This window comes from Etheostoma cragini, chromosome 18, assembly GCF_013103735.1.
Source record: "Etheostoma cragini isolate CJK2018 chromosome 18, CSU_Ecrag_1.0, whole genome shotgun sequence".
Taxonomy (NCBI): Eukaryota; Metazoa; Chordata; class Actinopteri; order Perciformes; family Percidae; genus Etheostoma; species Etheostoma cragini.
Window position 1 is genome coordinate 22818532 of NC_048424.1, and position 12060 is coordinate 22830591.

The following is a 12060-nucleotide window of genomic DNA, read 5'->3' on the forward strand; positions in this document are numbered from 1 at the left end:
CCACATTGTACAGCCGTAGAGTATCAGTAACCATATGCAAATCACTCAAAGCCGCAAAGGACAAAGAACACCAAAATAACCACAGGCTCAATAGGACAGCTACAGTCTGGTGTGCTCTTCCTCACCCAGCCTGCTAAACAGGGCTTTGTTTGAGAGGGTAGAAAAATAATGAATATGCATACTTATATTTATATACAGATGTCAAGCTGCGCTGTAGTCAAGCTCATAAACATTTTTTTTGTAGAACGTGTGTTATGAATGTGTGTGATATTGTAATGCATTTACTTGCCACTTTCCACTGTTACTTAATGTCAGGTTAATACCTTAAAACATATACCAACCATAACATAAACATGTTTACTTAATTGCTGCTATTAATATGGCCTATTAATATTTTTTAACCACATACCATACCTCCATACTGTAATTTCTCCACATGCAGTAAATAACTTGAGTTTGGTATTTGCTGTAGACCGTGATGTCCTGGGTGGAAGTATATTAGGAGTGGGCCAGGTGCTTGTGAAACACTTGTTTTGCATAAGTGTGCTGAATATCAATGATCTTATTTGCTTTGGTTTCACTGCCAAGCTATACTATCTATGTATATATAGCAACATAACTCTGATCAACAAAGGTTCCAGCACATTAACAAGGTATCTGCGCACTTCTTCCCAAATGAACAAATGCTCTTAGGGCTAGCAATACATTATACCTCAATGTTAATATTAATATCAACATTTTTCCAAAATTATTTAATGGGTAAAACTATCAATGTAATAAATGTTAAACACAATGAACTGTGTTCTTGTTATGCATGACATGAAATTTCCCTTACATGTCTTGAACAGAACTCATTCTGGAAGTTTTGAAATCCTTCATTCAGACAATCCACCTTAGTAAAATGACAAAATGTAACAACAGTATTTCCAAGCTCTTGTGCGCATAAATACTGACATGGCTGTGAAACCCGCCTCAGCCTGAGACTGAACACATCCTGGACTCCATGTGGAGCCTCGTGCGGAGGAAGAAGAGCCGCTGTTTGGGTTTTTCAAAACATTTTAACATCCATATCCCAAACAGACTGGGCTCCTGTTGAGTTTTATGCTACAGTATGCTGCTGCACAAAATACACACTGAAAGTCAAGTAGTATTTGACCTGTGTACACACACACATACACACACACTGTGGTCTTACTTTATGACAGTAACACGTTAACATACAAACAGAGGTTCAGCGTATCGTCATAGTAGAGGGTAGTAATAAAGGACCAGTATCACTGTATGGTTTGGAGGACTTGTCCAAAACAAGACCAGTACCAGTCAAAAGGTTTGGCATCTTTCTCCTTCACTTGAATGGAACACAGAACTATGTTAAGATCTGGGAGGACAAGAGTGGGACGTGGCTGATTTTACGTGCAAAAAGAAATATGAGCAGGGGTTTCTTGTTAAAGAATGGATCTTTTTATATATTCTTTGGGTATTTCCTGGTACTTCCTTTACCTGTATGGGATATTTGACTGATTGTCCTGTCTAAGTCAATTTGTCATTGTGATGCCACACCTTGAGTAAACAAGTCCACTGATCCGTGGAGGACAGCCTTGCCTTGGCTAACTGATTTGATTGGCAAAGTAAACCCAAGCCAAGAGTCATTTTGCATGACTCTGGACATTTAGTTTCTTGAAAATTATGTGATGAATACTTTCATATGTCAAAACAAAGCAGTGTCTGTTTTATTTTAAATAAGTGCCTAAGTGTAATCTTTCAATATACTGTATGTTACTTACTAAAAAGACACACACACACACACACACACACACACACACACACACACACACACACACACTTTTACAAGACATAAGATCAGATCTATCCTCTCTATGTGCTCTTTGTACAATCAAACTCTTTTTGCCAAAATTCAAAATGATTACTGTTTGAATTTTGTTACTACAAAAGTCAAGCCTGGTTCTCTTGGATGTAACAATATACTTCAAATCGTACATCAATACTTTATCCTACTTCTAACTCTGGCTGCAATAAGGGTAAAAAGAAAAAACACAGAACAGCTGCTGGGTTGGTCGTCATTCTGTCTGCAGAGATCATCCATTGTTGGCGGCGGAGTGAGGTCCACCGGAGGCAGAAGATGACATGTTGTAACCATCTGGGAAAAAACAGCAATAAAACAAAGTCTGAGTCTTTGGTAAAACAATATGTAACAACTGGTAGTAAAACAGGACAGAGTCTCCAGCTGTGGCGGAGCAGTGTTTGAGTTAAACGGTCTGACAGCATGCAGCAACAAGTTCTCAGCAACAGGTTTGTACGATAGCTCCTAGAAAACTCCTTCTCAGTAACTCACATGATATCCTTAAGCTGGGCAATATGTTGATATTACAGAGTTATCGTGATATGAGACTAGATATTGTCTTAGATTTTAGATACCGTAATGTCATCATATGGCATGAGTGTCGTCTTTTCCTGGTTTTAACGGCTGCATTACAGGAAAGTGATGTCATTTTATGAACTAACCAGACTGTTTTAGTACTGTTTGCCCTTTACCCACATAGTCATTATATCGACATTACTGATGATTATTTATCTAAAATGTTATTGTTAAAGCACCAATAGTCAACAGTACAATATTGTTTAGGTATCGATATCAAGGTAATTGGTCAAAAACATTGTAATATTTTCTTTTCTCCATATTGCCCAGCCCTAAGATGTCCTAAGAAATTAAGCGTCTTTCCAGTTAAACTTAGCCAAAAAAATAAAAAATATCTGCAACGACACAAACCCTAGACAAGAAGACCACTTCCTGGCTTAAAAACCCCTCCCTACACAGACCCGGCAGTCTTACACAGCAGCAGTCACTGTCGTGCATACAGCAATAAAATACATGGAATACGAAAATGAATTACATTGCTTTTTTGTAGCCATATGTACAAATAGTTAATGAGAAAAGACTGGCATGCTACCATGTTACCATGTTACCATGCTACAATGATGATGTCAGTGTGCTGATGTTTGCGTTGCATCGGGTAAACAGGATAAGGTCTCCCCATAATTTGGAAATATCAAAATGATGGAAAAATTCAATGCAATCCATTCAATAGTTGATATTCTGACCAACTGACAGAGGCCTGCTAGCATAGTTAATAAAACTGCTACAATAGCGCTAAGAAATTTAGCACGTGATCTTTTGTTTCTTTCTTATCTTAAATGTTGCTTTACCTCTTGCTTTTCTCCAGTTCCGGAAAATATCAAATCTACTTGAGATTCCAGCGCTGGTGCTCTAAAATGAGAAGAAAAATTACCACCATTTTTTAAATTGCTAACAAAAAAAGTGACATGGCTAAGAAAGCTGTTCTTACCCCCGTCCCGGGTCTGGAACTTTGTGACTTCATTGTTAGTTCAGACCGCACCTTAAAGTACATTTCTCACACATTAGTTTAATTGAAAACATGTTTCTAAAGGGTCAATGACTGAAAATTGCTGTGCAGGGATCTGTGTCTGATAAGCCTTCAAACACATGGATATACAATTCCAACTGGACTTTCTGAATCACATGCCACTGTCCCGCTAGTACCTGTAGCAAGACCGCCACACTAGCATGTTTTTAAAATGCAGAGCACTATAATTTAATCAGAATGGCAGCTAACTGTGAGGGAGTTGTTGGTTAAGATATTAAATGAAAAAAGTACCTCCCACTAAATTTAATCAAAGGAGCAGTTGATTACTCTCTTGAATATTAAGACATGCATACCTTTTTGTCCAGCAGTGTTCCAAACACCAGTACAAAGAAACCCTTTAAAGAAAGAAAAACAGAGTAGCATCAACTAAGAGAGCTTCAATGACCAAAGGCAAACTCACTAATCACAATCCATAGAATACTATATATTACTGATCAGTATTATTCAATATTTAATAGTGAAAGATGCAAACTATATTTGTACCTGCAGTGAATTAAAAAATGCAAATGCAATATGGATTCCTATATTGTCTGGGCTGGTCAAGGTTCCGACTCCCAGACCCCAAGTTAATCCAAAGATTGGTGTGAGGACAGCCAAAGTCCTGGCAATGATAACCAGAACATGCCTCTCAGCTGCTTGTGCAGCATCTCGCATTGACCTTCTCCTCAACATTTTGAATATCACCACCAACAGGATCACAAGGTTTATCCCCACTATGACCAGTGCAGGGATCACAAAGGCCAGTAAAGCTTTGGATTGGTCCCAGTTGAGCCAGCATACTCCAGTAGAGATGTATGTTGTCTTGGGTGCAGTTACAGCAATAGTTATGATCACGATGATAAGAGGAGCCCCGTAGCCCAGAATGAATCCAAAAGCCAACATAGATGTTTTGGACAATCCCCCGTCAAAGACATTGACCGTGCGGTAGAGTAACAGCAGAGCTGAGGCCAACATCCAGAAAAACAGGGCCAGGTAGAAAAAATGGATAAAAAATGTAGCTGCATTGCATGCTGGTAGGTTGGTCTGTTTTGCATCTGAAATAGCCGCCCCAATAATAAACCAAATGTTGGCAATCAGGAGAGACAGAGCAATATTAACAATGGAAACATGACGCAAGTAAGATGTGTTGTTTCTCCTTATTTTCTTCCATATGACAGCTTCAATTATCAGGCATATGACCAAGGAAGCAATGGATATGGAAACTCCAATGTAGGTGATATAATTCAACACGATGCTTTCAGGACTGTAGGGTGACATGAGGATAGAGAACGACGTCAGGTGGTTGCAGTTGCAGGTGACGGTTTTGTTTATGCTGCGTACCAATTTACAGCCCTTGTTGTCCCATCCCCCAGAACTGTTAAAGAGGCTGAAATTCCAGAAGACACACTGAGGGTTCACCAGGTTATTGTTTTTGATAGCAAATTTGAATGAAACATTATTGACGCTTCCATTGGAATAAACAAGCACAACTCTCCCATTGATGACATTGCCTTTTAAGTTGTTTATATCTCGCGGAGGGAGTACGTTATCCATTGAGGCAAATGATAGCACAGTGATGGACCTCTGTCCTCCCTCAGAGTCAGGTATGACTACCCCCACGGAAGAATTCGAGAATGCAAAGTCAGCATTAAAATTCTTTGTGAGTATGGTTTTGTTCAACAGAATCGACGGTGTTTCAATGTTAAAAGATTCATTGGTAAGGCGTGTTGTTATTGTCTCAAGAGACTGCAATAGTTCTGAGCTGATGCTGTTAGCTGGGGGGCTGGTACTTGTTACTGCGATGGTTTGGGGGTTGTTGTTTAGAGAGTTCCATGATGTTATTGCTCCATCTCCGGTGAGAACACCTGCAACTAAAAGGATGTCCTAAATTGAAAGGAAAGAAGATATTAGTTAATTTCTAATGCATTGTATACTGTTAAGGACATATAACCCTCTGCAGAATAATTCACATACCTTCATTAAAGTTTCAGTTATTGGGTTACTCAAGTTGGCTATTTTGTTGAGTATTTCAACAGTGGCAACAATGTTTGCAGGAGAGCCAACCACGGCCTGACTGAAGTTAGTAGTGGTGTCGCTGAGTACTTTCAAGAATGCTGGCAGTGAATTGCTGGTCAAATACTGTGAGATTTAAAAGAACAAAAGAAAAAAAGTGTTAGCATTACAAAGTATCTCTAGGATCAAATTAAAATAACTGCGAATTGTTATCAACTCATAGCAAATTTGAAATAACTCGGAGAGTATCTTTGGGAGAAAAATCCAGGCTGTTATAAAATCATTTTACGTACATTTTCCATGTGTAAACTTTATAAACGCACGGCCAAACTCTGGTCAAGGAACTGGTTTTGGAACCAGAAAACTCAGATTGGACAGATAGTCTAGCTAGCTGTCTGGATTTACCCTGCAGAGATCTGAGGACCAGGTAACCATAGTCCTCAGAAATGAAGTAATTAAAGGAATGCAGCACAGACGCCCACAAGAGAATCAGACTTAGCCTACATGGGTTGCACAATCTTGCTGGGTGAGCTACAGGTCCCCGTATGAAGCTTTGTGAACCAGTGTCTTAATTTTCAGAGCCACTAGATGGCGCTCTCTGTTCAACGCAGGGTTGAGAATACACTGAATTGCAATGCCTTAGGCCTTTCTCTTAAATCCAAGAGCGCCATCTAGTGGCTCAGAAAATACAGACACTGGTTCACTAAGCTTCATTTGGCCATCACTACCAACAAGCAGCTTCAGAGGAAGACTCTTGCTTTGGCTGACGTCCAATGGTTCTCACCATTCTGCAATGATAAGTGACAAGTGTGACATCAATGCTGGTTTTGGTTACAGGTCCACACAGTGAGTGTTCTAGGTGTGGTAAGAGGGGAAACAGGTTTAAAACTTGCAACCAGGAAATGCATTCTTTTCAACTTGGTGTATCATTGTATTTGCTTGTAAAAATGCCTTTCCTTCCTGCCTATAGCTCACTCGGGTTCTTGTAAAAATGTTAATGCACAGGATCATTAGGCAAGGTGGGTAACTGCCTGAGGGCCCCTGAGCCTAACAGCTACAGATCCAAAAAATCTGTCATGTGATTTTCTTTCATTTAATGTTCCAGCCAGATCACATTCCAGATCCAGGTCCTTGACTGCTTCACTTTTTAAATGTTCGTGATGTGTCCCATCAAAGTACTGGTGAGAGTGCCTTCTGCGTTTCCTCCCCTACGGATGGAAACTCACTGCCTTTGGATTTAGGACACACAAAATGCATTTTTCAACAACAACAAAAATGCTGTTTGTAATTTTTTTTTAATTTTATAAACTTTTAACCCTGGTGTTTAATTTATTCCTGTTGGTCTTATTTGTGAATTCCTAACTTTTTGATTGCTAAATTTTTACACTTACAAAAAAAAATGCAACATGATCTTTCTGTTTTTTTTCCCCCATTTTATTTATAGCATCAATTCATAACAAGAGTTGGAACAAGGGATGCACTGTGGCAATAACAGTCACAATAAAGAAAATGGAACTATGACTGTAAATAGTAGTAGTTCATGGTGTTTTAGGATGTAGCAGGGCATTACAGGGCATGGTTTTCATTTTTGTACTGTTGACTCCATAAAAACTGCTACATAAATTAAAAAAATGTATTCATATATATATATATATATATATATATATATATATATATATATATATATATATATATATATATATAATAAATAGAGTTGAGTTACCAACTCATGCTCATTGGCGTTGGAGCCCTTATACTGTATAGGGGTGGGAAAAATCTCACACACTTTAAGTGTGAGGCCGCGAAATCCTGCAGGGACTGACAAGGGTTAACTAGTGTACCGAGTTAGCTGGGATGGTAGAACCAGCCCCCATGGAAACAAGTTTATTCCTCAACACAGAGTTCAAATTCATGCATGTCGTCCCCCTCTCTCCCTTAATGTCTGAGCTCTGATTAAAAGCAGAAATATCCAAAAATAATCTTAAAAAAAACACATGTAAGATTTTCACATAAAGCTTTAGTGCATAACTTTTTGATATTATTGGAGGAGGGGTGGGGGGTACTTGATCACGTAAGGCTTGTATCATGTGGACGCGCCAACAGTTTTGTAGTTTTGAAGTTAGAATTCCTCATCGGGGAAACAGAAACTTTGCACTATAGCTTTGAGATCGGAGTAGTTATTCTACCACTGCCGAGACCAACATTCTCAAAAATAAGAAAGGGGGGGAATAAGGTATAAGGTAAGGTAGAAGGCCTCCAGGAGCCCCTAAATCCCAATGCGCCCCTGAAGATGCAGTGTCATGAACATCTTGAGAAGTAGGTTACCTGAGACTGCACAAGCAGCTCTTGAAGTGGTTGTAGGATGCAGGTGTCCGTCTGTATTTCCCATGTTCCATTGCCTGTTTTGCTTTTTCGACAAACCGCTGTCCTGTTTCCAACCGTGTCCTTTGGGCAGAAACCTACAGCCTCATCCTTTTCATTTCCAAGACCAAATTCTTTATCGTCACATAAAGAGTCTAGGGAGAAAGAAAAAGGTTTTGACCCCAGTCATTTGAACTATTTTTACTGGAGAAATGTCTTGACCTGAATTGTATTCACTGATCTGTAATGTCTGGCTCAATACTTACCGCCTGTGAATAAAATCAGTGTTGTACTTTTGGTGAAGTTTGTGTTTGTCTCTTTACAAGTGATGATCTCATTCTGTCCCGGACATGGTATACTATATGGATAGGTGATATTTGGGCCGGAACCTAAAAAAAACAACAAATCCATTTGGATAAAGACAACCAATATTCACTTGTTAAAAACATTATATATCTTTGTACACATTATCTCAAATAGTTCAATAGATCAATTTGCAAATAATTCTCTATATTTGCGTTTTGGTGTGTTTTTTGTTTTGGGTTTACCTGTTGAGATCTTCTGGTCTGGAAATGTAACCTGATAGGGGGGGCTGGGCTTGACAGAGCACGTCAGGTTCACCGTTGTTCCACATTTAATCTTTTGTGTGGTTGGTGCCGTTTGGATCACGGGTGTTGGTGTGAGAGGGAATGTTCCAGTCTGTCTGAAAGCTGTGTTGTTGTATTTGAGCGTACATTCGTATGATCCTGAAATTAAAGGTAATCATTAACTGACATGAAATCAATGTAAAGCTACAAATAAACAACTACATGGGATAATAGCATCATCAGGGAAAAGAGGGGCAAAAACTAAAGGGGCTAAATAAGCATTAATGTTTACAATTTCCAAATATTTTAAGCTGTAAGCTTTGATGTAGGATGCTTCTATAAATAGTCCAACTGAAGTTTTTTTCTCCTTTTTTGTAAATTCTGTCTTTTGTTCTTCTCGGGGAAACAAAAAGGAAGACAATTCCATTCTTCCATCCACGACCTTTCCCTAAACCCAACCGTCCCGTTCCTGCGAGTCACGGGACCGTAAGCAGTCCCGACCAAGCGTCCATGTTACACCAGATGGGAGAATGTGTTGTCTATGTAGAGCTTGTGATAATTACTTTTCATTTTTTGTGATCACATTCTTTTTTAAATTATTTTAATATATTTTCCTATTTAAGATACAAACAGTGACAAACAATTACAAACAGTACACTGAGTCGGAAAACATGTCCCAGGGCCAAAATAATGAATAAAAAAATATAAAAATAAAGGGACACAAACACACACACACACACAATCAGACACACACACACATACACACACACACACACAATCAGACACATACATAGACAGACATAAAACAAGGGACCAAACACCTGAGCAAGATAGAGGCCCAAGCTATAATTACTTTGCTAATAAAAAAATAAATCAAAGAAGGGGATTCTGAAGTCAAATATATGGTTCCATAACAGCCAAGTATTACAGGCCGTGTTCCTCATTGTTGACAATCTCAGGCTGCATACTTAGGATTCTGTCAGTAGGGAAATATCTTCTATTTGTCTTTTTTAGTTTTAGTTGGGTCTAAATATTAACACACGCATACCTTATTAGTTAAAGTTAAAGGTAAAAAAGACTAATGCAAAAAAAAATGGTTAATAATTGGGTATATGAAACAAAAATACTAATAAAAAGTGTATTGACTGCTCCATACTGGATCAAATTCTTACCACTGTCCGTGATAAAAACCTTTAACACAGTTAGCGTTGCCGTCACATTCTGTAACTGTAACTTGTGTAGAGGATCTTCCACTATTTCTTTGCCATTCAGTCTCCACTCCGCCGTCAAGCCGCTACTTAAATTGAGATTTTCTGGTGGTGGGCCACATGTTATAATTAACTTTCCCTCGAGAAACACTTGAAGTGGCTGAAACTTTAAGGGTTGTGGGCCTTTAAGAAAACAGACACACAGGTCAGACAATTACTACACAACGCTACAGTACACATAATGATCAGATATTCCTCATATGAAAGACAATGTGTTTGTGAAAAATGTAAAATTAAAAATGTATAATTGTCTTACTTTTGTATACCATTAAGTATTTCTTTGCCAGCTCTGTAAATATCCCTACATTCACAGCCTCTACAACATTTTCATTAAAGGAAGTTATAGTTGTAGTTATGGTGTAGTCTCCGATGGTGCTCCCGCTCCTGTATGGAATCAATCCCACGCAGGAAAAATTATAAATATATTAAAAGTTCACTTCAGTCACTGTTCAGCTTTTGCTAGTGCGTTTCCTGTAATTGTGAGAGAATATCATTTTTTGGGGATCACGGAAAAAAATAGTGAACAATACTAGACCAGTGTAATACTGCAAACACGTTTCTACAGTGGCACATTTGGCTGTTGGCATATTTGACTCAGCTGCTCCTTATGGTATAAGGACAGCTCAGGGAAGGTCAGTTTCAGATGAGCTCGAATGCACAGCAGCTTTTTTGTAAAATGTATCAACACTGTGATAAATCCAGAAAGAGTCTGGAGCCATGCTAGTCTCACGTTGCCAGACCTATCTCCACAGCGCTGCAGAGTAAGGTCTGGCTGCACCACAGATGCATTCTACGATAGGAGGATTGCTACGCCCCCGACGCAGCGATGGAGCAAATTAGTTTCAAGATACAACTTGTTTTGGATGAACAATGCACTCTGCAAAAGAAAACGGCACAAAAGAAATATTAAATTAAATGTTCACACAACACAATAATGTGAGATATTTAAATTAGCGGGATACATGGTTAAACGTAATTTGCTCTTACCAGTGTGTACATCAAAGCAATCCCCACCAGTTGGTTCCAAAATGTCCCAGTTAGGTAACGCCTTAAACACATTCTTTGTCGTTCTTTACAATCATTCCCCGAAAGAACCAAGCAAACTTGGCTTATTGCACGATCCAAATTGTCTTCGAAATATGCAAAATGTTTAGCACGTGGCTCGCTAGCTTGACATTTTTGGAAAAACGGCATCAAAAAGAGAGGGAAAGGTAAGCAGCAAAGCCTGACATCCGCCTTGGGAGCCACGCGCCGGATGTCAGGCTTAATCCATCGATTCAGACTAGAGTCAGGCTTGTGGCTCTGAGAGGATGCACAGTGCCTTGAGCTAACTACAAATTGTCAGGATATTTAACTTCAAATCGAAAATGTCAACATGCTGGTGTTGCTAGAGGTAAAGTCGAGAGATCATAGTCTCACCACAAATGGCAAATTTCAGCAAATCAAAGTAACAGTTAAGATATGTCAGACTGGACCAAAAGTAGTGGACCAACATCAACATCCATACACCCATGCTAGTATATGATATCAAAAACCCCTTAAAATCATCATATCGATACTTAAAACCATTTTATGTACATATTAAATACAAATCCCCCTGGTACTGTGATAATATCCAGTAGTATGTAATGAACTTGAAAACAAAAATTTACTTACCGGAACTTTAGTTTTATGTTGTTGACAGTCAAGGTGTACTTGGCAGTTTGGAGTAGAATCTGTTTGAGAAAGTTACTTGCTTGTTATAGGTTCTACAATCAAACCAGGATCAAATATCACATTTATTGCATCAACATCGTAAGAAAACTAAATGATTAGACTTACAGCCTTTAGAGAATCTTTGTAAATGCTGCTGTTTTGGTCATTAAATGAATCCTCAAAAGGTATATCCATGGTAAAGAAGTTGCTCACTACAACAGAGACAGTTGTTATCACAAAGAGGCTTTTCATGAGAAACATGCTTGTTTATTCTCTACATTATATGTCGTACCTGCTGTTGTGTTTGTTGTTGTTGTTAGGGTTGTCATTTCTTGGGCTGTTGTTGTTGGGGTTGTTGGGGTTGTTAGAGTTGTTGGGGTTGGGGTTGTTGGGGTTGGGGTTGTTGGGGTTGTTGGGGTTGTTGGGGTTGTTAGGGTTGTTGGGGTTGGGGTTGTCATTCCTTGGGTTGTTGGTGTTGTTGTGTTCAGTGTTGTTATCATAAAGGTTGTTGTTGACTTTGGGGTTGGTGTTGTTGGTGTTTCTGTAAAAAAAAAAAAGATTGCATCACTATCTTCATATTATTATTATTATTATTATTATTATATAAATTATAAATATATTTCGATGAATGCTTTTTTGTTGCAACAAGTGTCTTCAACTACTACACACTCTGTTGAACTTATCCATGCAAAA

At 38.7% G+C, this 12060-nt stretch overlaps 2 protein-coding genes across 2 annotated transcripts; both read right to left on the bottom strand.

Annotated features, from left to right (window-relative positions):
- Window positions 1–422: 422 nt before the first annotated feature.
- LOC117961264 (adhesion G-protein coupled receptor F1-like) lies at window positions 423–7978 on the bottom strand. The gene is made up of 7 exons (XM_034899812.1): window positions 7782–7978; window positions 5418–5582; window positions 3948–5327; window positions 3758–3799; window positions 3366–3416; window positions 3226–3286; window positions 423–2158 (listed from the first exon to the last, which is right to left on the bottom strand). Exons 2-7 carry the CDS (start codon window positions 5421–5423, stop codon window positions 2097–2099), a joined length of 1602 nt encoding a protein of 533 aa, XP_034755703.1. The 5' UTR covers window positions 5424–5582; window positions 7782–7978; the 3' UTR covers window positions 423–2096.
- A 94-nt stretch (window positions 7979–8072) lies between these two features.
- Window positions 8073–11776, bottom strand: LOC117961857 (carcinoembryonic antigen-related cell adhesion molecule 8-like). The gene is made up of 7 exons (XM_034900790.1): window positions 11660–11776; window positions 11494–11579; window positions 11329–11387; window positions 9929–10056; window positions 9577–9795; window positions 8366–8563; window positions 8073–8206 (listed from the first exon to the last, which is right to left on the bottom strand). The coding sequence occupies exons 1-7, from the start codon at window positions 11694–11696 to the stop codon at window positions 8073–8075; spliced, it is 861 nt and encodes a 286-aa protein (XP_034756681.1). The 5' UTR covers window positions 11697–11776.
- Between the last annotated feature and the right edge of the window lie 284 nt (window positions 11777–12060).

Excerpts from the sequence above, each read along its gene's own strand:
- LOC117961264 (XM_034899812.1), bottom strand. Across the intron at positions 3,800-3,947 it reads CATTTTTTAATTCACTGCAG|GGTTTCTTTGTACTGGTGTT; the intron begins GTACAAATATAG and ends CTTTCTTTAAAG. Across the intron at positions 2,159-3,225 it reads GAACTGGAGAAAAGCAAGAG|ATGGTTACAACATGTCATCT; the intron begins GTAAAGCAACAT and ends GTTTTTTCCCAG.
- LOC117961857 (XM_034900790.1), bottom strand. The coding sequence starts at position 11,696 with ATGACAACCCTAACAACAACAACAAACACAACAGCAG. Across the intron at positions 10,057-11,328 it reads AACATAAAACTAAAGTTCCG|GAGCGGGAGCACCATCGGAG; the intron begins GTAAGTAAATTT and ends GATTCCATACAG. Across the intron at positions 8,564-9,576 it reads GGTTTTTATCACGGACAGTG|GATCATACGAATGTACGCTC; the intron begins GTAAGAATTTGA and ends CTTTAATTTCAG.